This window comes from Cetorhinus maximus, chromosome 30 (assembly GCF_964194155.1).
Source record: "Cetorhinus maximus chromosome 30, sCetMax3.hap1.1, whole genome shotgun sequence".
Taxonomy (NCBI): Eukaryota; Metazoa; Chordata; class Chondrichthyes; order Lamniformes; family Cetorhinidae; genus Cetorhinus; species Cetorhinus maximus.
The window spans coordinates 20772286-20797396 of NC_135908.1; the positions used below are offsets into that span (position 1 = coordinate 20772286).

At 43.9% G+C, this 25111-nt stretch overlaps 1 protein-coding gene across 4 annotated transcripts in view; it reads right to left on the reverse strand.

Moving 5' to 3' along the window:
- The window catches only part of LOC144670130 (casein kinase I-like), a 192347-nt gene that overhangs the window by 128009 nt on the left and 39227 nt on the right, over positions 1–25111 (reverse strand). For all 4 annotated transcript variants that reach the window (XM_078532585.1, XM_078532587.1, XM_078532584.1 and 1 more), the window contains exon 3: positions 3050–3090. In XM_078532585.1, coding sequence (XP_078388711.1) covers positions 3050–3090 — 41 coding nt within the window. The remainder of the gene's footprint in view (positions 1–3049; positions 3091–25111) is intronic.

Genomic DNA, 25111 nt, shown 5'->3' on the forward strand with positions numbered 1-25111 from the left:
GTCCGTCGCTCTCGCTGTCCGGCGGCCTCCGGTCCGTCGCTCTCGCTGTCCGGCGGCCTCCAGTCCATCGCTCTCGCTATCTGGCCTCCATTCCGTCGCTCTCGCTACCTGGCCTCCATTCCATCACTCTCGCTACCTGGCCTCCATTCCATCACTCTCGCTACCTGGCCTCCATTCCATCACTCTCGCTACCTGGCCTCCATTCCATCACTCTCGCTACCTGGCCTCCATTCCATCACTCTCGCTACCTGGCCTCCATTCCATCACTCTCACATCTCACCTCCATTCCATCACTCTCACATCTCACCTCCATTCCATCACTCTCACATCTCACCTCCATTCCATCACTCTCACATCTCACCTCCATTCCATCACTCTCACATCTCACCTCCATTCCATCACTCTCACATCTCACCTCCATTCCATCACTCTCACATCTCACCTCCATTCCATCACTCTCACATCTCACCTCCATTCCATCACTCTCACATCTCACCTCCATTCCATCACTCTCTCACTTAACCATTAACCCACAATTTGAAATTCAGTAAAATTTCTGTTATCTGGCATGCTCTGGGAACAGATGGTACTACTTAATCAAAATTGCCGGTTAACCGGGAGTTTCCACGCGCGCTTTGATTTTTGTTTAGAAAGTTGCTGATGTATGCCTACGTCCCTATCTGCAGCTCTCTCTCCCCCACCCTTCCCATATAACACAGAGATGAGATAGTTCGGTGCACTTTGTGTAAGATACGACCTGATATGGCCACCACTGCTTCAGAGTTCCAGCATTTTCTCCAAATCTACCCCTGGCTCTGCAACACTGGCTGGGGCAGTGGCATTGAGCCCAAATTCTGAAGAAAGCAAGGCTTAGAGGGACCTTGATCTAGCTTTGGGACTGAAGTGTTTTTTTAATATACTGGCCCTATAGAGACTTCAGCAGAAGACGTTAAAGAGAGATGGGTCAAGGCAGGCCGATGGTGCAAATTCCAATTAGTAGAGAATACCAGTTAGCTGGTAGGGAATTCCAGTTAGCTGGTAGGGAATTCCAGTTAGCTGGTAGGGAATTCCAGTTAGCTGGTAGGGAATTCCAGTTAGCTGGTAGGGAATTCCAGTTGGTACAGTGCAAGGTAATAGAAATTTCACTGCGGTTCCGAAAGATGAAATTTTATAAATTAACTATCACATTTTGTTAGTTTACCAGGGTAGAAAATATCTAAAAAAAAGTCTTCAAGTTTGATAAACAAACTGTGTAGAATTTCAAACAGCTGTATGTGACTTGCATTAAGAATTTAACATGGGTGCAATAGGCTGATTAACACCCATTTTATGTCTGAGCATATGCCTCTGCAATTGGAGAGATTGAAGCGTAACTTGACACCAGCAGAATGTGCGCAACTTCTGGTGTAACTCCTGGGCTGCACCTTCACAGGAAATGTAGAGGTGTCAGCTGTGGCTCAGTTCATAGTACCCTCGCCTTTGAATCAGAGGGTTGTGGGTTCATGTCCCACTCCTGGAAACCAAGAACTGTGATTGTACTCGAAAGAGTTGCAATCTGTGACTGTTGATAACTCGAAAGAGTTTCACAGGAAATGTGTATCACTCAAGAGTTACGCAGAGTCACAGGGGCATAGCCTCAAGCTGCTGCTGCAAGACTTGAGCAGCAATCTGAACAAACGCTTCAGTGCAATACTAATGGTGCCCCTGCTTTGTTGAAGAGTGTTTTTTATGTCACAGAAGACATTAAACTGAGACCCCACCTATCTTTTTAGATGGATGTAGAAGATTTATGTCACTTTTCACATAGAGCAGGGAGTTAACTTGTCATTTATCTCATTTGCAGTTTCTGGGACCTTGCTGTGCAAAAATAAAAATCACGCTGCTACATTTGCTTATATAACAAGTGACAAGACTTCAAAAAGTGATACATTGGCTGTCAAGCATTTCAGGACACCAAGAATGTGAAATGTGCTAAGTGTTTTCTCCCTGTATGAGGAAGTTCTCTCTGAACTGTGTGTTCACCTATCTTCAGCCAAGCTTCAAGCCAATCATTTTAGAGCTCATTAATACTGAGCACCTAAGATACAGTTTACTTAATGCCTTTCAGATTTTTAAATATCTCAGTTAGGGCATCTCTAAGCTACCTTTCCCAAAGTAAATATCTCTAATACTCAGTTTCCCTCAGATCAGAGGGTGCACACTCCTATTTATTAATGTAGCTGTCTATCCCATCCAAGAGCAAGATGTGCCCCTATGTATATCATCTTAATTTACATCACTGAACGGGAAAGCAGATTATCCTCAAGAACAAAATTAGGAAAAGCACAAAGGTCTTCTCTTCAATATGACAACTTTAAAAACGTTTGGGAGCTTCCTATGCTCAAGCAGTTCACTTCCATGATGGTACCATATGCAACATTCTTAGTTGTATTGCTAGCTATCGCTCACAAATGACAGTTGTGCATTGACGTTCTGCTAGAATAAAAAATTCTTTGGTACTTCAACATCCTCTTGGGCCATCAGACTCTAGGCAAGAACTATACCAGTCAGGGTAACAAATGTGAGGAGGGAGGAGGTAAAAACTGGAACGCATTAAATACACGATGCATATAGTGCTCCTTAGCAGTCAGATCTTGCACACAAGTAGAGAAAAAACAAATGCAGTTTAATGAGTCCTGTCACCAGGCTGCTGGTTTCATTATGGATGCGTTCAGCTATCAAAGCAAAACGTTGCAGACTGTCACAAAAACAAGGCCAAACACAAGCAGCAGGTAAGCTAAACTACACAGATTTTAACCTTGGTGTACTGTTGGCAAACATCTTTAGGGCATTTCATTGCACAGAGAACACTTTAAAACGCACAAGATTGCTTTTTGACAGAATACATTAGTGAGATCACAAAACAAAAACCCCATGAGGGCTTATGCTAATTTGAATTAATTTGTCCAACAGCAACACACAAATTAATTCAAATCCACAGACTATCAATGCCTGCCTGCCACAGTAAAATGCATCCCAAAACGTTCATTAGAAAATGAAATGTACTTACCAGTTTGATTGCTACGTACTCATTCGTGTAGAGATTTTTACCTGAAAGAAAGTGAAACAAAACATTATTTAGACATACTGCCAACCACATACTTCTCTGCATACAAGTGAACCATACAAAGAGGCATATCACAGACAACTACCATATCAGGGCTAAAAGAGGAAATCATACCTAAAAATACAGAATGTAAAAACACTGCATAACTTCAGGATAAGAAAGGCTTTCATCGAGAATGCATACATATTAACTTGACTCAGCTGGAGTCAGAGCTCATGGGTTTGAGTCCCAAATCAGGACTTGATCATCTAACTTACACTCCAGTGTGGTACTGAGGAAATGCTGCACTGTCAAGATGTTAAATGGAGCCACCCATACAACTCGCTTCCTCTGGGTCTGGCTGTTTACCTCAGGTAGACTTTGAAAATCCCATGGCGTTATCAATAAAAGAGGAGGGAGCTCTTGCGGCAGCCTCAGTCAATGCTACCAAACACAGATGCACTCATCATACAACTCACTGTTCTGTGCAAAAATAGTTGCCTTATTTCCATACACAAGGCATTACACTGCCAGCTGGACATGTGTGACTGCTTTGCCATGTTTTAGGGACACAACACAAAATGACTGGATGATGTGGGAAAAGTGTCCTTTTGTCTCTCGGATCGCATCAGGCCAGGCCAGGTGATCACGCCCTGATTTAGGGCTCAAACCCATGAGTTGTGACTCTGTGCTGGCCAACTGGCTCCTGGCATTTACAAAGCTCCAAGATTAACTGAGTCTGAGTCGTCTCAACCCAGTTTCTATTGAATGCAAATTGACAACTCAGAAGTAGTTGATAATTGAGAACCGAATTGTTCCTTCAGTTTATCTCAGACGCACAGTGTTCGGGGGAGGGAGTGGGCAGTATCACATCAGTGACATATCTGGGTCTCTTCTAAGCTTGGGTGAGGTACAATGTTAAAGCAATGCAGAAGCAGCTCTATTCTGTGTCTGACCTGTATGTGCTCAATGTGATGGGAACATATGTCTAACTTAAAGCAGCAGACTACCAGAAAATTTATACCCACCACATGCACCCAGTGCAAAAAAAAAACTGACGGTCTTTATCACACAGGGAAGCGATTCCATAAAATAGTTTTAAAAATTGCACTTCATAACACATTTGGTTTGCTTTTATTACAAACAGCATGCAGTTATGTGGTTCACTGATGGAACACATTAGTGCACTAAAAGCTGTAAAATGCAAATTAGCCCCCATAATTCACAAACGACAAGTTCATAATCTAAGACTCAGCAATCACTAGTCGTTCTTTCTTCCTTTGTTCATGGGGCATGGGCATCAATGGCAAGGCCAGCATTTATTGCCCATCCCTAACTGCCTTTGAGAAGTTGGAGGTAGCTCCCTGTTCCTCTGGTGTAGGTGCTGCTTGGGGGCGGTGGGCGGGAGAGTTCCCCAGAATTTTGACCCAGTGACAGTGAAGGAGTGGTGAAATAGTTCCAAGTCAAGATGGTGTACGACTTGATGGGGCACTTGCAGGTGGAGGTGTTTCCATGCATCTACTACCCTGTTCTAAGTCACAGGTGAAGTGGGGTAACTGATTTGGACGGACATGTATTTATAGTTTTAGAATAGACAAATGTAGTTATGAGAACTCTTTCTGAGCATTAAAGAAATATAGCCAACACCTAGACATGATGGCTATGGTACTGTGAAAATCCAACTATCAATCACAAGTCATAAAACTTTTAATGGCTTTCACAGAATGGGTAAACAAATGTTAGAGTGATAAGAGCACAAACTGGGAGGCGTTAGAACCGAGGCATTTCTCAGCCTCCCAGTGAGATAACAGAGATATCTGCAGCCCGAATAATTCTGCTCATTAGGTATGTAACTAGAGGCTGTACTAGGCAGTATAGTATGATAACCAAAAGATATGAATACACTATGCAACCTTTGTATCACTATGCACTTTGTATCAGGGAGACACACCCGCAGAACCAGGCTGTGCCCTCCCATACACTTATACAACCATATACAAGTGTCCACTTGTAAATAAAAGTCCTAGGTTACTCACAGCTTACAGACTCGAGTAGTTTCTTTCACTACAACACAGGTTTGGAAGGTGCTGTTGAAGGAGCCATGACAAATTACTGTGGTGCATCTGGTAGATAGCACCCCACTATGGGATTGTCTTTATTTATTACTCGATCATGGGATGGGGGCGACGCTGGCTAGGCCAGCATTTATTGCCCATCCCTAATTGCCTTTGAGAACTGAGTGGCTTGTTAGGTAATTTCGGAGGGCATTTAAAAGTCAGCCACATTGCTTTGGCGTCACATTAGGTAAGGACATTAGTGAACCAGGTGGGTTTTTACAATCAACAATGGTTTCATTCCAGATTTTTATGGGGTTCAAATTTCACCATCTGCCATGGCGGGATTTGAACCCAAGATCCCCAGAGCATTACCCTAGTCCCTACCCTAGACTACTAGTCCAGTGAAAATACCACTACACCACCGCTTCTGCTATTTGGCATGTATGTAGTCTTGTGCTGTAGCTGTGGTCCATCACCACCTGCCACAGGTCCACTCTGGCAAATATGGCCTTCTGGACTCAATCAGCTCAGTCAGTAGTGGTGCTGCCAAGCCACTCTTGGTGATGGGCATTGAAGCCCCCAGCCCAGAGTATATTCCTTTGTCATTACCATCAATGCTTCTTCCAAGCCGTGTTCAACATGGAGGAGTACTGATTCATCTTCTGAGGGAGGGTAGTAGGTGGTAATCAGCAGGAGGTTTCCTTACCCATTTTTGACCTGATGCCATGAGACTTCATGGGGTTCACAGTCAAGGTTGAGGACTCTGAGGACCACTCTCTACTTCTTATTTAGCACTGCACCACCACCTCTGGTGGGTCTGCCCAAACCACAGGTGGTGAATAAGGTGCCTGGGACATTGGCTGCATGGTATGACTGGGCGAATATGACTCTGTCAGGCTGTTGGTTGACTAATCTGTGGGAGAGCCCTCCCAATTTTGGCACAAATCCCAGATGTTAGTCAGGAGACTCTGTAGGGGTGGATTGCCTTTGTTGTTTCTGGTGGCCAATTCCGGGTGGTCCGTCTGGTTTTATTTTTAGTTGACTTTTCTGTAGCGATTTTTAATGGCTTGCTCAGTCATTTCAGAGGGCAGTTAAAAGTCAACCACATTGCTGTGGGTCTGAAGTCACATGTAGGCCAGAATAGCTAAGGATGGCAGGTTTCCTTCCCTGAAGGACATTAGTGAACCAGATGGGTTTTTATGATAATCCAGGAGTTTCATGACCATTACTGAAACTAGCTTTTTATTCCAGATTTATGAACTCAGTTTAAATTTCCCCAACTGCTGTGGTAGGATTTGAACTCATATCTCCAGAGCATTAGCCCAGGTCTCTGGATTACCAGCCCAATAACATTACCACTATTATACTGCATCCACATGTTGTGCTGCACTCAAAACAGGGAAAAGAAAAGGAGAAATTAAGCCCAAAGCCAGGAATGGAGGATTGCAACAAAAGGCACCCAGTGCATCAAAGAATCCTTCATGGAGGTATTTTTAGACCAAACTGATTAATCATTGGAATATTTATACATAAATATTTCCTTGAACCTTATTTTCAGTGTCAGCTGTGGCTTGTCTCAGAGTCAGAAGGCTCAATTCCCCCTCTAGTACTTGAGCTCAAATGTCAAGCCCGATGCTCCAGTGCAGCACTGAGGTGGTGTTGCACTGCCGAAGGTGCTGTCTCTTGGATAAAATAATAAACCAAGACCTCATCTGCCTCCTCGGGTGGGTGTAAAAGGTCCTATGGCACTATTTCTTTTCCACTCAATAAAATCAGGTGTATTTAAATATCTATCAACCTTCAGTCACAAAAGGAACTAAAGTGCTTGGTCAAAGTACAATGCACATACCATACAAATATGAAATCACAAACCTATTGACAATACAATTGAGCAACTAATGCACTGGTTATCACTGGGATATTCAGTGTGTTCTCAATGCCTACATTGGAGCTACACATTTCCTAATTGTAGGGAAAACAATAAAACAAGATACAAATGAGTTGTCACATTTTATTTTGCAACTATTGTTCATGAAGGCCCAGTACCGCCACAGACCAATGTACAAGATCTTCTCATGACCAGCATCCGAAGTGCCTCTAAATTGTTGGTCTTAGGAAAAGATGTATAAACAGAAGCGTCAGAGTCCATTTGTCGTGTAAGATTCAACAAAGCCTGATCAGTACCGCATCTTCAGCAGTTGTTCACCTGGACCTCTGCCTCATCTTTCGTCTTTTACGCTTCAGCCTGCGCATATACTTCCTCCGCCACTTAGCTCTCACGTCGGCAAGGATCTCAAACTTTGAAGAATAGCAGGGAGCTATCCCGGTGTCCTGGCCAATAATTATCTCTCAATCAAAATCACTGAAAAAATTATTTGGTCATTTTCGCTTGCACAAAGCAAGGTCTCACAAGCAACAAGTGAGCTGCAACATTTCCTAATTTACAACAGTGACTACATTTCAAAAGCATTTAACAGTCTGTAAAGCACTTAGACATCGTGAAAGGTGCTATTTCAATGCAAGTCTTTCTTCTTTTATTGTTAAAACAACTTAAAACAAAATCTGCAATATAATGCCATAAAAATGCATTTAATAGCTTAGTGGGCTGGTTGAAGCTTTGATTCTGAAAGGGCAACATTGCTAATATTCTGGAGGGTTTGTAAGGAATAAATTGAAGGAACTATTATAAGCAAAGAGATTCCTCAAGAGCCAATTATGAAACGAATGAAGTCTCAGTGATTGAAGCTTCTCTAAGACAAGGCTTTGGGAGCAGCACAGAATTGCTGCCTGCAATTCTTTTCAGATGTAGAGGTTTATTACGTATGCATGGTGATTTTCAGCAATCATATTTAGATGGGCTGTGAAATCGTAGGAGGGGGCAAATCCTACCCCTTCACTCTATCTATATTCAATTATCAGAGTTCAAGAAGAGAAATGTAGAAGGTTATCACTGAGGCAATATTAGAAAGCCTATTAAGGTAGGTGTGGTGACGGCACTGAAACATTATTCACTGAGGCACAATAAGTGATTTTGTCACAAGGCAATATAATAGAGAAGCTACATCATTTAAGTCAATTAAGTCAAACAACTCTTCCATTACTAATATAAAATGACTTGTGTGAAGGGAACTGACCAATTGCTTCAAAACAGGCATTGGTATGACTGGATGTACGACCATTTTGACAAACATAGGCAGAATTCAAGCTAAGTAAGATGTCACAGGTAAATCAAACATATTTCAAGGTAAAACATGGGGGCATAGGCTAAAGTGGAAAAAGTCAGTTTGGGACTATTATATCATTGTCCAAGGAATGATCAACGGTCTTCCTGGAAAAGTAGTGAAGATGGAAATGTTACAATCCATTCATGATCCAGGTAGGTGAGTGATTGGGGATGTGTGAAGAGGGCCTTTCCTTTCTGTATGAGTCTAGCTGTGTCAAATAGCCTCCCTCATTTGTGCTAATCTTGTGGACATCCAGGGACAAATATATGATGACCACATAATATTCAAGTTAACAAAACACACGCCAACGTTCTCCAATTTTGATTACCTGTATGAAAACAGTGCTATTATCATAGGTAACATTTATCCGTGCACAGCAACAGAAATAATAGAACAAGTCAACAAACAATACAGAAACCCTTTGACACTGGAGCAATTCACTCAGAGTTTGAGTCTGGAACCTGAATTAGAAAGTCTGTGATGTGTAGCAGAAACACATCCTTGCACAACCTACCCAACAAAAGCAGTCATTTTGTAAAAAAAAGGCAAATGTTCTAACACAATAACCAGAGGCCAGACTTTGAAACCTTAGCAGTGATAGTCTAATCAGTTGTCAAATCACTGGCTTGGGATCATTGCCAAGCAACAAAACATGGGTGGATCTGCAGTGCCCAGTGAGCATCACATTTCCATCACTCTCCCCAACAGGATAAGTGCAGCTCCATCAACATTCAAGAAGCTCAACACCATCCAGGACAAAGCAGCCCGTTTCACTGGCACCCCATCCACTCCCTCCAACATCCACTTCCTCAACCACCGACACACAGCGGCAGCAGTGTGCAACATCTACAAGAGGCATTGCAGCAACTCACCAAGCTCCTTCGACTGCACCTTCCAAACCAACAACCTCTACTACCTAGAAGGGCAAAGGCAACAGATTCACGGGAACACCACCACGTGCAAGTCCCCCTCCAATCCACACACCTTGGAAATATATCACCATTCCTTCACTGTCGCTGGGTCAAAATCCAGGAACTCACTCCCTTACAGCACAGTGGGTGTACCTACACTACATGGACTGCAGCAGTTCAAGGCGACAGCTCACCACCACCTTCTCAAGGACAATTAGGGATGGGCAATAAACAATGCAAGCCCATGGGGATTTGAGGAACTTACCCCAGACACATTGGATGCTGCCATGAATGAACACTAGAGAGGAAAGAAATTTTAGCTGAAACAGTTGAATTCAAATCTAATTCACTTTAGCATTTTGCATATTGTATTCTCTAAAATGATGGATGCTCCCAGCTTTGCCATGGGTACTGTGTATCCTTTGGTGTATTCAGAAGTGGTATAATTCCATGAGATGGCCTGCAGAGTTTTTAAAAACATTGCCTCCCTCTGTTTCTCCCTGAATGGAAACACAGATGACGACTGAACTTTACCCCACCCACAGGCCAGAAACGCACCCTAGAGTAGGTGCAGGCAAATGGTTCAAGAAACAAGCATCTTTTTCTGAAGAAAAGGGAGAATTGAAGAATTTAGCAACAGTCAGGGATGGAGATCAACCATAAAACCACAAAGAATGTACAGCACAGAAACTTTCCGAGGTTTCCCTGTACCTTTCCCGTATACTGAAACTATTCTAGCAAATGAACGATTCTCATAAAATCATAACACAGCAAAACTCAAACAATTGTTTAAAATTTGTTTTGAGTTTCTAGCCTGCAGATAATGACATCATTATCTCTATATAGTTCAGGCATCATTCCGAGGGAACGCCGATTCACAAGTTTCAGCAGATACACAATTCCAGACAAAAACAGATATTGTGCGTAACCACAGCAACTTGCCCATCTACAATCACCACACACTGCAGCCATTAGGGTCAACTGCTAGCCAATACTGAATGTATAGTACCCAATATACATCAGGAACACTAACGTACACCATGAAGGCAACGCATGATAAACTCACTGAACAAACAATTATTATTTTAAAGTTAAAATGGTCCCTGTTTTGCTCAGTGTGGGCCCCAACACACCTTTCCGGGTTTCATTACTTTCACAAGTCTCACGATTATAACTTAAAGGCTCTTATATATCAAAATGTTTCAGATGACAAAAATTAATCAAACTCAGTGGAAGCCCATCACTAGTTCTGGACACACCATCTAGGATGGCACTTCAGTCCAGGACTGAAGGAATGCTGCATTGTTCGAGATGCCGTCTTTCAGCTGAGACATTCGGACCAAATCTCTACCTGCCCAAGATCGGCATTAAAAATCCCACATCCCTACAAAGAGGAAAAAAAACTTCCCTGGCTTTGCTGTGTACAAATTGACTTTCAGGCAAACTGCATTCAAATTCATGAATTATGAAACATTGAGACTCAATTGTATCCTGAAGACACAAGTCACTATATAAATGCAGTTTTGAAAATTAACCTTATGTACACTGCCCTCTTCTCCATTTCACTGCCAACATACTCTACCCACTAGGACCAATAGCTGGCATCACAATGCCCCCAACCAAGATATAGTGAAAAGCAGAAAAAGACTTTCATTTATATTTTCATGACCTCAGGGCATCCCACAGCCCTCTAAAAACAATTAAGTATTTTTGACATGTAGTTACTGTTGAAATGCAGGAAACATGGCAGCCAATTTACACATAGTAAGCTTCTACAAACAACAATATAATGATCAGATAATATTTTTCTGATGTTGATTGAGGGATAAATATTGGCCAGGACACAAGAAATAATTCCTCAGCTCTTCATTGAAACAGTGCAATGGTATATTTTACATCCACCTAGGTGGGGGCAGTCAGGGTCTTGGGTTAACATCTCATCCAAAAGACAGCACCTCCAACTGTGCAGCACTCTCTCAGTATTGCACCGGAGTACCAGCCTAGATTGTGTTCAAGTCTCAGGTGTGGGACTTGAACCCACAACCTTCTGATCGAGAGGTGAGAATGCTACTAACTGAGCCACATCTGACATGAATATATCTTGCATTCTATTTATCTGCACAACATCGGTTATGCAAAAGCTCCTGCAGTATATTAATTTCCATCCATCCATCCACTTGTGCACTATGATCTGAAAATAAAATTAGACCATTTTAGGAAATAAATATTTTTTCTGCTACAAGCAGCAATCACAATAGCTCCCCACCAACACAGCAGGAGGGATCTGTACACGTAGACCAAACTTTGGTGCATCAGCTCTCGTTACATCACACAAATGGTTGTGTGTCAGGCTAATGTTCAGGCTAACTCTGCCAAACACTGGATTGAGCGCACTCTAAGGCTTTTGTAGCATTCGGGGCATGGCACCATTGTGCTATGGCAATTCTGATGTTACCATAGCATCTAATTTCCTGACCCCCAGACACTCAAGGGCAAGTGAGAGGAAAACGAGACATTTTGAAAACAAACATCTCCGGTGTACTTGGCATCAGAAAATGGGAAATAGGCTGCCGTGTAGAAGTAGCAAGCATGATTTTTTTTAATATATATAACACTGGTTGACAATATGTTGTGCCTTATACAGATTAATCCTTTTGAAGGCGTTACTGTCAATCATTCACAATAACACTGCACAATGAAGATCCCAGTGAGTGCTAACAAGCAATTAAACACATTATCTTAGTTACAAACATCTAAGTATTTAAATCAATTCACACATATACTAAAGCACTTCCATCTCGATTAACTTCCAAATCAACAGCCTTTCCTGATTCATGCAGCAAAGCCTGCAATTTAGTAACAAGAGCCTCACTTTTGAACCTGAGCTATTTTAAACTATAACAAAGACTCAATTGCTATTGTTGTCAGTGGCTTTTGCATTGATTTGATTGCAAGTCAGAAGAAAGCTGCGTTATAACCTAGCAACAAAATGTTGATTTCAGGCGTTTTTTTTCCCGGAAAACTGAACAACATATACTGTTGCATCTTAAGCTGGACATAATATTTTACCTGGAAAAAGACTGAATGAAGTAAACTGGAATCTCACACCAAAGGTACGCATGCATTCATTAGCGGAGCAAGGGTTTGGCTTTTTTTTCCTCTTTATTCATTCATGGGATGTGGGTGTCGGTGGCAGGGCCAGCGTTGTTGACCATCCCTAACTGCCCTTGAACTGAGTGGCTTGATGGGCCATTTCAGAGGGTAAATTAAGAGTCAACCACATTGTAGTTGGTCTGGAGTCACATGTAGGCCAGACTAGGGAAAGAAATCTGCCATTCTTGCCTTAAGGACACTGGTGAACCAGATGGGTTTTTAAGACAATCAATGATAGTTGTCATAGTTACCATGACTTTATATTCCAGATTTATTAACTGAATTCAAATTCCATCATTTGCCATGGTGGGATTTGAACCCATGTGCCCAGCACATTAGCCTGGGCCTCAATTACCAATCCACTGACCTACGTCACCATCTTCCCCTGACTGGGGGCTTGTGGGGAGTGTAGCAGAGGAAGGCTCTGACTCAAGATTTAGTAGGATGGCTGAGAATGAAGGAAAGCTATCTTATGAAGTCTGAACGTAGAGCCAGGATTGGAATAATCGTCTGAACTTGGAGAGCTAAGACAGGTGAGAGAGATTCCTGGGAGCAAAATGGAGAAAGTCCTCCAAAGTTGCATCGATCAGTCTCAACATAATTGTGCATGGTGGTGTCAGGAGCCCAGAACCATCCTTATCCTCATCGCTGCATCATGGTCACTACATATACACAGAATAAAAGATTCTCCTCTCTGCTAGAGTCCAGAATGCAGAACAAGAGAGCACAATCTTAAATGTTAGATTTAGGTCATTCAGGTATGATATCAGGCAGCACCTTTTCACACATCAGTATCAAGGGATATGGATCCTAGGCAGGCTCAGGTCAGCCTTGATTAAACTGAATGGCGGCAAGGAGTGCAGAGGCCGAACAACCTACTCCTATTTTCATCTTTCTTTCAACATGATGTTTGGTTTAATGAATAGTTTCTTATGGCAACCCACAAGAAATTTAGAGAATATCTGGTGTGCATTCACACGGGCAGGATGCAGAGCACATTGTCGGGCCTATACTTGGCAAGAACCTTGCAAGAAAAGTCCCTCCTTTGACACCAACAGCAACCACCTAAAGCCTAAACTGTCCCCAGGTGATAAAAATACTGTCTGAGAGAGAGCAAAAGTGAGAGCAATAGCTCTAATATTGAGGTTGGAAGATGAGTGGTCTAGTGGATGAGCAGAGGGTGGCACTAGGCTTTAGTAAGGCTGGTCTAGGTGAAACCTGCAGGTGTGCCATCTGGGAAGCTCAATGAGCAGGGCACAAGCCTGGCCACAAAGTAAGTCTGGTTTGAGGCAGAGAATAGGAAAAATAGTCATGGGGAGACTGGCTAGAATGGAGCTGCAGGGATTGGCTCAGGGCAATCACGTGACTAATGGTCAGATGATTCACATGGCAAAATCAAGTCAGAACTGGGATCTAAGCCTGCCTGAGGATCCATATTCCTCATTTTGGATTCTGCACTCTAGCAGAGGGGAGAATTTTTTACTCTGTGTATATGTAGTGACCATTTTGCAGTGATGAAGCTAGGGAGGATTCTGGGCTCCTGACACCACCATGCACAATCAAATTGAGACTGATCAATACAACTTTGGAAGACTACCTCCATTTCGCTCCCAGGAATCTCTGTCACCTGTCTTAGCTCTCCAAGTTCATACGATTATTCCAGTCCTGGCTGTACATTCAGACTTTGTAAGATAGCATTCCTTCATTCTCAGCCATCCTGTTAAATCTTGAGTTAGAGCCTTCCTCAGTTCCACTCCCAAGTCCGGAAGGCTGTAAAGTGCCTAGTCGGAAGATGAGGTGCTGTTCCTCTAGTTTGCGTTGGGCTTCACTGGAACATTGCAGCAGGCCAAGGGCAGACATGTGGGCATGAGAGCACGATGGGGTATTGAAAAGGCTAGCGACAGGAAGGTCTGGGTCATGCTTGCGGACAGACTGGAAGATGTTCCACAAAGCGGTCACCCAGTCTGCATTTGGTCTCTCCAATGTAGAGGCGACCGCACTGGGAGCAGCAAATGCAGTCGTCCAAATTGAAGGAGGTGCAAGTGAAGCGCTGTTTCACCTGAAAGGAGTGTTTGGGCCCTTGGGTGGTGAGGAGGGATTAAGTAAAGGGGCAGGTGTTGCACCTTCTGCAATTGCGTGGGAAGGTGCTGTGGGAGGGGCATGAGGTGTTGGGGTGATGGTGGAGTGGACCAGGCTGTCCCGGAGGGAATAGTCCATATGGAATGCCGACAGGGAAGATGAAGGGAAGGCATCTTTGGTGGTGGCATCATGCTGGAGTTGGTAGAAATGGTGGAGGATGATCCTTTGAATGCAGAGGCTGGTGAGGTGAAAAATGAGGACAAGGGGTACCCTACCATTGTTCTGGGAGGGAAGGTGTGAGGGCAGAGGCACGGGAGATGGGTCGGACACAGTTGAGGGCCCTGTCAACCACAGTGGGTGAGAAACCTCAGCTAAGGAAGGAGGACGACAACATGTCAGAAATGCAGTTTTGGAATGGGGCATCACCAGAACAGATGCGACGGAGGCGAAGGAACTGAGAGAATGGGATGGAGTCCTTCCAGGAAGCGGGGTGTGAGGAGCTGTAGTCAAGGTAGCTGTGGGAGTCGGTGGGCTTGTAATGAATATTGGTGGACAGACTATCACCAGAAATTGAGTCAGAGACGTCAAGGAAGGGAAGGGAAGCGTCGGAGATGGACCACGTGAAGGTGATGGAGGGGTGGAAACTGAAAGCAAAATTGATCAATTTTTCCAGGTTCAGACGAGAGCACGAAGCGGCACTGAAACAGTCATCGATGTACCGAAGAAAAGAGTTGTGGGAGGGGGCCTGAGTAGGACTGGAGCAAGGAATGTTCCATATACCCCATAAAAAAACAGGGATAACTGGGGCCCATGCAGGTACCCATTGCCACGCCTTTTATTTGGAGGAACTGAGACAAGTTTAAGGAGAAATTGTTCAGTGAGAGAACAAATTCAGCCAGACGGAGGAGAGTGGTGGTGGATGGGGACCCTCATCCCCCTCCCACTGCACCTTCCCATGCAATCACAGAAGGTGCAACACCTGCCCCTTTACCTCACCGTCCAAGGGCCCAAACACTCCTTTCAGGTGAAGCAGTGCTTCACGCACCTCCTTCAATTTGGTCTACGGCATTCACTGCTCCCAATGCGCTCTCCTCTACATTGGAGACCAAACGCAGACTGGGTGACTGCTTTATGTAACACCTTCGGTCTGTCGGTAAGCATGACCCAGACCTCCCTGTCACTTGCCATTTCAACACATCATCCTGCTCTCATGTCCATCCTTGCAATGTTCTAGTGAAGCCCAATGCAAACTGGAGGAGCAGCACCTCATCTTCTGACTAGGCACTTTACAGCCTTCCGGACTTAACATTGAGTTCAACAACTTCAGACCATGAACTCTCTCCTCCATCCTCACTCCTTTTTTATTCCCTTTTTCCAATATTCATTTTTATTTTATTTTTTTTTTATCCAGTTATTTTTATATATTTTTATTTTTTATTCATTTTTCTTATTCATTGTTTTATCCCCACCTTTTATCCTGTTTTCAATCTTTTATCCCACCACTGTCCCCTCCCCTCCCCCCGCCAGGGCCATCTGTTATTTGTTCATGTTGTTCTTTCCAGAGTGCTTACCCTTGTCCTATTAGCACATTCTGCTTTCTGACCTTAATGCCACCATCAGCATCTCCTCTAGCCAGTACCACTACCATTAACAGCCCTTTGATCATGACATCTTTGCCAATCTCCTTTACCTCCACCTATCGCTGGCCTTCTATCCAGCTTCACCTGCACTACCTCCCCCCCACCTTAGACAGTATAAACTTTGTCACATTTTTACTTTTCCTTAGCTCCGAAGAGTCATATGGACTTAAAACATTAACTCTCTCTTTCTCTCCAGAGATGCTGTTAGACCTTCTGAGTTTTTCCTGCAATTTCTGTTTTTACTTCAAACAACCTTATGCATTAGAATTGTAGCTAGAGCACAGCAGGAGGTCATCTAGCTTATTGTGCTGTCTCTTTGAAGGAGCTATCCAATTAGTTCCACTTCCCTGCTCTCTCGGAGGTGTCAGCTGTGGCTCAGTTCATAGCACCCTCGCCTTTGAATCAGAGGGTTGTGGGTTCATGTCCCACTCCCGGAAACCAAGAACTGTGATTGTACTCGAACGAGTTACAATCTGTGACTGTTGATAACTCGAAAGAGTTTCCCTGCTCTCTCCCCACAGACCTGCAAAATGTTCCACTTCAAGTATCCGTCCAATTCTCTTTTCAAAGTTATTTTGTTAGCTTACCAGTCGGACAGGGAGTGCCAAACTGTGGGTTGCAATCCCCACTGGGGGGCCATAAGTTCCCTCTCCTCCATGGTAGCAATGGTGACTGTGGAGTGGAGGCTCAGATGGACCAGTCCTGGCACCAGCTCCAAGGCCCAATTGACACCGCCAACGGAGTGTGCAAAAGGGTAGGCAAAAAAGGAGAGTCACCGGCCGTTCCAAGGCCTCCCTGCCTCTCCCCTGCTCCAGCAGCTCTACCTTAGCCACCCGCTCTCACAGTTGTACGTCGCCTCCCTGCTCTCTCACTTCGGAGTCACGGGAATTTTCAAGCTTCAAAATGGGGTCACAGTGGTAAGCGTTGCAGGAGCGATTGGGTAAATGGAATTTTAGAGGCTTTCCCCCATTAAACACTTCTTATTGACTGCAAGTTACAACAGTATAGTACCTGGCTCTCTCTCAGACCATCATTAGTGATTCCTCTTTTAAAGTTCCTTCCCTATTAGTAAGAAATGTAAACGTATTCCCAGTTATCTTCTTTCCCCTTTCAGATTACAAAGGACTTGACAGCAATAACGTAGACAAATTGCATTTAGTGTAGGGGACCAAGATAAACATAATGAACTAAATATCAAGGTGAGAAAGGAAATTCAGAATGGGAAAGATGCGTAGAGACAGGCTGCATAATTATTTTCAGACAAATGAATCCAGAGACGCGTGGAAATGTATGCATAAAATGTCAGGCTTCACATCGTAAAAGAGAAATGATTCCATTTTGTCTGCAGACATCCTCCTGATGTGGCAAATGAACTGAACAGATTTTTCAGCTGGTTTGAAAGTGATGAATTTGAGGAACATGCTCTGCAGCAGCCTTCACCGTGTGAATTAGGAGGGCTTTGTGCTGCTATCAACAAATGAGAGGTGGAGAGGCAATTCAAGTGAGGGAATCCACAGAAAGCACGCGCCCCAGATCAGTGGAAAAATTCTTAAGGAATGTGCTCATCAATTGGCAGGTCCTTTCTCTCTGGTCTTTCAGAAACCGTCTGACAAACACACTGTTCCTTGCTATTGGAAATCAGCTGAGAAGTCGTGACCTGCTGAACTAAATGATTACTGACCAAAGATAAAAGCGAAAAACTGCGGATGCTGGAAATCCAAAACAAAAACAAAAATACCTGGAAATACTCAGCAGGTCTGGCAGCATCTGCGGAGAGGAACACAGTTAACGTTTCGAGTCCGAATGACCCTTCAACAGAAAGGGTCATTCGGACTCGAAACGTTAACTGATTACTGACCAGTTGCTCCTACATTGACAGTCAGGAACTGTTTCCAGCGAATTGTGACAAAGTGTCCTTTAGATCCGCTCGTTCCACATATTGATCAGTTACAGTTTGCCTATCAACCTCAAGTCAGCGGATGATGCTGTTCTGATCTTGGGTCCATTTGATCCAACAGCACACGGATAGATTAGGCAACAAAGCTCACGCTACCTTTACTGATTTCTCTTCAGCTTCTAATATCACGCAACCATTTAAGCTTATTGAAAAGCCTTGATGACAATCCTACTCTCCTACTTTGGATCAGTGATTTCCTTCACAACAGGACCCAACAGGTGTTAGTCTCTGGGATTTACTTGGAGCCCATATTAATGATTACTAGACCGCCTCAGGGCTGTGTAATGTCACCTTTATTTTTCATCCTTTACACTAACAATCAGAGCACAATAACATAACGATGTTGAAGTATGCAGATGATACGGTACTTCTGGGTCTCATAAGGAATAACAAAGGTAACTTTAGGAACTCGGTGGAGAAATTCATAAAATAGTTGTCACTTAATTTTCTTAAACTGAACAAAACCAAGATGAAATAACTAGCTATGGACTATAGGAAAAGGCCTGTTAATGATATTGTTCTTATGAAGATTCATGATGTGGACACTGAAATTGTTACTAACTACAGGTATCTAGGTATCAAAAGTAGGTGATAAGTCGAACTGGAGGGAACATTGTACAGATGTGCTGGCCAAGGGACATACACATTATACTACCTCAAAATTAAAATTCTTTCAAGTAGACCCCACAACCATGAAACTCTATACGGCTATAGTTGAGAGTGCTATTCTTTTTGGGTGTCTTAGAACTGGTACTATTGTCTTAGGAAAGCAGATTCCGAAAGGGTGCAGAGGATATCTACTCATGGTGGGACTCACTGGCTAATTATTTTAAAGCATTGGAATCATTTTTAATACATCTTTTTAATTAAAGCTGTGATATAATAATTTTCTTTTTTTATTATTCAGTTATATGTAATCTTTTAATGAACAGGCAATATACCTGAAATGAATTTTCGTACGTACAATAAAGTGGAATTGAATTGAATTGAGATACCCACATCCCACACACCATCCTCTGGACGAGAGAACAGGGGGGTGGCATTCTCCAGGGTCTTGGTCAATACCACCCTGAAACCGAACAATACAAATTGTGTTAGTGGCTTGCAATGATCAGGTTCAACCTCTCTTACGGAAATAGAAAATAGCTGGCAGCCACACCTCCTCTTGGCAGCTAATGCTGGAAGCTCATGACACGAGAAACCACAAACACAAGGCCATGTCATGGAGCAGCACTAACATGCTGCGTCCCAAAGCTACAAATTACTCTCCCAACATCCTAAAATTTCTATAGCAACACTGTTAATCAGCAAACTTCAAGATTGCCTGTACTCAATTCACAAAGCAGACCGAAAGTGATTCAGCCTTTTTCTCTCCCTCCCCTTCTCCAAATAAGCTTCAACTTGCTATACGCCCTTGCTAACACGGAGTGGTTCCAGGATGTTGGACAATACTGCTCCAAAACTTGATGTGTAAGAGCAACTAAGGGAGGAGTTATCTTCCATACAACTTTCAGTCTCCCGCCCTGAGAGAAGTGCCTTTCTTCCACTCAAACTGTATGAGGCATATCTGTTGCAAACTCACTTATCGCAACAGCTCCTGCAAGTGGATGCACCACTGCTACCTCCAAGTCATGAGCTCTTTATACTTCAATGCAACACGGCTTGTATCTATTGCTCGGTCAACCCTTGTGATGTGCACCCACACCGCCCTGACATACTACTGCAACGAGCCTGCCACTCTCACCAACAGCACAGATACAAAGCGATGTTGTTACAGACTCTAGTGTTGTGCATTAATAAAGAAGGTGCTCTTATAAATGATACAGTCCACGAGGGGGCTGACAGCTACAATACAATTAAACATTTGTCGAGCTGTCACAGTTGGTCTATTAAAATTCATGTCTTGTATTTATAGAAACAGAATCTCATTCAGGTTTTATGCAGACAGCGACATTTAAACTCAAACAGTGCTACACACACAAGAGCTTTACGCCAACTGATTAAAGTACAGACTTCTGATGTGCCATCAACACCAGTTGATGCCACCCAGGGCCAAACACCTAATGATCTTCAAATCAGACCCTGCAAATGCATTTCTGGATGCACTTGCACGACAAGTTTACTACTGACGCGAGTTTTTGGTTGATCAACTCCAAACTGGTCTGGGCAATAAACCGTTAACACTTTCAATGACTTCAAAGCAAATTGGTGAGAGTTGCTTTCTGGTGTCAGGTTGGGTCCTGGCTCTGGCTTCAAACTGCATTTATACTTGAACAGCAATGTGGATGCAAAATAAAACTGCTTCACAATGACTTGACATCTGTATATTCACCTCAATAGACTAGACCAAATCCACCTAATTCAGTGGTTGCACAGGGAGCATTAGAACAAAACCTGCTGGGTATTTGCTGCCTAGGAATTCCAATACCCTTGATTTGGCAGAAGCTTACAGTAGAAATGTAGTACAACAGCCCTCCAACATCCATAGGTGGTTTCTGGGTGCATTTTTAGATGCATATATGATCGATCAGTGCTAATGATGGGGAGAGTTTAAATTACCAGAGTGTCTATTACCACCCTGTCAACCATTGAGCTGGAGACAGGTCGGTTCTTACAGCAGGATTCACATGAAAGTCTATTTTACAGCAAACAAATTCTACTAAAAACAGCACACTACTGTACCATAAACAGTTTGCAGAGTCTATTTAAAAAGAATCTCTACAAACTGCAGCACTCTTGATCGATGTTGAGTGCTTATGTCTCCCAATAAAAGCAGGGTTTCTCCAACAAAATGGAGTAAGGGGGTGGATAAGTTACAGAATACAAATTCTGTGCATAACATCAATCCCAGTGATTTACAGCAGCACGGTCTCCAGGCGTGACTGGCTAGGTAAATACACCAATCATCTCACCATCACCTTCTCAACGGCAATTAGGGATGGGCAACAAATGCTGACCTAACCAGCGACGCCCACATGAACGAATAAAAAAATCTCCACGCTGGCTGGGAATAGTGGTGCCACTATATGCAGCCTGCAGTTTAGCGACAATCCACAAAAGAAGTCAAATTTTGGTTATCCAGCATGCTCTGGAATGGGAGGTGTCAGTCAGTCAAAAATGACGATTAACTAAAATGTAAGACGAGCTCCGCGTTTTCATCCAATCAGAATCCTGCGGCCATGTGGGCTTTGAGGTCTCACGAGAGGTACGGAGTGCGCGATTCGAGTGGGCGGCGGTGAGGAAAAACGGTGATGCAGAATAGTGGGAGGTTGGTACCACAGCGAGGGCAGGCCAGAGGTAATAACTACCGCGTGTATCTGGTTGATGCGATGTGTCAAGTGTGTTAACGGAGTGGGTGGTGTGTAGTGGTCAGTCTTTCAGCTCTCACCGCTGGCTAGCAGTATAACGCTTGCAAAAAGAGACCGGAGTGCGTAAGCCTCTCCTAGTAGTGATGAATCTCTTCATCAGCAAGCCCTATGTAGTGCCTCCACATGGCAACATAAGTAAACTGGGTAACCTGTGGACCAAGGTTAAACTAAAGCAGACTCCGAGGAGGCCTGGCCCCCAGGCGTGTGGCATACAAGCCCATTGGCACATGGTAATACCCTGATGCCATTGTGCCAGCCCCCCAACAATGGGTAAATAGCCCCACTGTCTTGTGGGTGCCTCATGACAGAGGACGACTAAGGGAGTCCCATAGGCAGTAATCCACCATCTATCAGGCAGCTTTCCAGCAACTCCTGCAGCAGAGCTGGTACCAAACAGTACTGGTTTCATCTTTTTCTTTGGACAATACTAGCAATGCCAAGAGGGGGCCCTGATGGCTTAGGCAACTCAGGGTCTCTATACTAGTTCCCCAGGCCTGCATCCTGGTGTGGATACTCTCTGCATGGTTTACGTTGGCAGAACATGGGAACAAACAGTTATAAGCTCTCACTCGACTGCCATAGAGCACAAGCGCCAGGGGTTATTTCCAACGGTGGGAAAGTTCATCGCATCTCATTGGATAGCTACTGACCGTCTCAAGCTGGGCAGCCTCCAGTCAGTATCGTGCCACTACCCGATTGTTCAATGGGTGCTTGGAGCTTACAGGGTCATCTCTAGACAGATGGGTTGCTAATCTATGCACCAGGCATGACAAACTCAAAAAAGACGACACCGGTGCCTCGCATCGCAAGCTGGAACGGAGGGACCGTGTTTGCTGACCTTACTGATGACCTACTGCAGGTTGGTGATACACACAAGACAGCTGTGATCGACAAAGAACTTACAAGGTTCAATGTGGATATTGCTGCACTCCAAGAAACTAGGCTCGCTCAAAGCAGATCCCTTAAAGAGAAACGTGATACATTCTTCTGGCAGGGAAAAACTCAAGAGGCAACATGTGAGCATAGAATGGGTTTCGCAGTTTAAAAAAACGCACTTCATGCAATGCCTGAATGTCCCACAGAAAGCACAGAGGGGCTCCTTACTCTTCACTTGTCAACGAGTACGGGCTCAGTTAACCTCATATCCATCTATGCACCGACACTTACCACCGCCATAAACGTGAGGTGATTTTATTGAAACATACAAGATCCTGAGGGGACTTGGTAGGGTGGATACGAACTAGGGGACAGTTTAAAGAGATCTCCCTTTTAAGAAGGCAATAAGGGGAAATTTCTTCTCTTTGAGCATTGTCAGTCTGTAGAATTTTCTCCCCCAGAAAGCAGTGGAGGCTGGGTCATTGAATTTATTCAGCACTGAGTTGGATGGATTTTTGAGAGACAAGGGGGTCAAGGGTTATGGGGGGCAGACAGGAGAGTGGAGTTGAGGCCACAATAGATCAGCCATGATTTTATCGAATGTCAGAACAAGCTCGAAGGGCTGAATGCCTGCTCCTAAGTCCTATATTCCTATCTCAAAGGTCAATTCTATGAGGCACTTGACACTGCCGTCAGCAGAATTCCCAGCACTGAGTGAATGTACCTACTAGGGAACTTCAATGCAAGGATGGGTACTGACTACACAGCTTGGCGAACATATATAAAGAATCAGCAAGATGAATGAAAGTGACTGAGGTGCTGGAGCAATGCTGTTACCATGGATTCTGTGTGATGAACAGATACTGCCAAACCAAGTCATGCCAGAAGGTGTCCTGGTGACATCCAAGATCACATGGCTGGTAACAGCTAGATCTAATCATCACCAGATGTACCATCCTCAACAGCTCTTCATCAAGGCTTCAGCCAAGAAAACCCTACTGCGCCAGGAAGAAAGGTCATCCTCAGGTCAACACCTACCATACTACCGATACAGAAAGCAGAAAGGACCCAGTAGTTCCTCAACATCCTCAATCAAGCTCTTTCAGACAACAACGCCTAAGGTCAGAGTACGGTATCAAAGTGGGATCATCTGTGCAATACCATCTATAACTCTACGCTCACCGCGTACAGGAATAGTAATCAGAGGAATGCTGACTGGTTTAGAGGTTTATTGGACTGAAATGGAGCCAGTTACTATAACCAAGACTGCTTGCAGCCATCGTGACCTAAACTGAGCTTCCAATCCCACACTTCTTGCATCAATAAGGTCACAGGCTTCCACTCGCTAACACTGCACAACTCCATCCATACCTCAGCTCATTTATTTATATATTCGCTCATGGGATGTGGGCATCACTGGCTAGGCCAGCATTTATTGCTCATCCCTAACTGCCCTTGTTCAGAGGGCATTTTTAAGAGTCAACCACATTGCTGTGGGTCTGGAATCACATGTAGGCCAGACCAGGTAAGGACAGTTTTTCTTCCCTAATGGACATTAGTGAACCTAATGGTTGCTAAAATCCTCATTCGTGGCCTTTGTTACTTCTAAATTTGAGTAATTAAACGCTCTCTTGACTGGCCTCCAACTCTACACGCCAATGTAAACTTGAATTGATCCAAAACTCTGCTGCCTGTATCCTACTCGCACCAGGTCTTGCTCGCTGGCCTACACTGGCACCCCCAGTTAAGTAACATCTAGATTTTAAAATTTGCATTCTTATGCTCAAATCCCCCCATGGCCTCACCCCTCCCTAGCCCTGTAACCTCCTACAGCCCTACAACCCTTAGATATCTGGGCTCCTCCAATTCTGGCCTTTTGCATATCTCCAATTTCCATCACTTCACCAATGACAGCTGCGTCTTTAGCTGTGAGGACCCTTAGCTCTGGAATTCCCTCCCTAAACATCTCCACCTCTCTCTCTACCTTTCTTTTAATTCTCACCCCTACTTTAAGAGGCGTTTAAAACTAATCTCTTTGATCAAACTTTTGGTCATCTGTTCTTATACCTCGCGTGGATCAGTCAAATTTTGTTTGATAACACACTTGTGAACATTATATTATGCTAAAAGCTCCATATAGATGCAGGTTATTATAAATATAGCAATGTGAAAAGTTGATTCATTGCACTGGCAAAATCTTTTTGTCAAGTTAGGCATCTGCTCATCTCAGGAGGCAATGGACTGAGCCCAGGGTATTTGTCACTTCTGTATTGAAGATTGCTGTGGCAAGAGGCCGATTCACGAGTGACAGCTGGCAAAGATGAACAGTGGTGGCCCGAGGTTGACTGATGCTTTTTCCTTCTGGTGGGCTCTTTTTTCTGACATCAGGTCTGGTATATCCTTCTCCTCCTTCAGATACCATGTCCTAAGAGGGCACTGTTGACCATGGACTTCCAGTGGATTGGTCCATGATTATGTTTGGCAAAGTACTGCGGTTTGCCGCTGCCTTCTGCAGTATGGCTGACCAGGAAACTCTCCCACTCTTACCACCTGCCATCAGGCATTTAGAAAGATTTACAGGCTGATAACTGACCTGTTTCGCCACATTATGAACTCACCTTCTGTGGCCATCAAGTCCTGAAGTGGCACTTGAACCCAGACCTTCTGGAATACCATTCTGACTTCCAAGTCAGAAAGCTATGGGTTCACGCCCCACTCCAGAGAAGGAGAACAGAAGCAAGGCTGAAAGTTTGATACAATA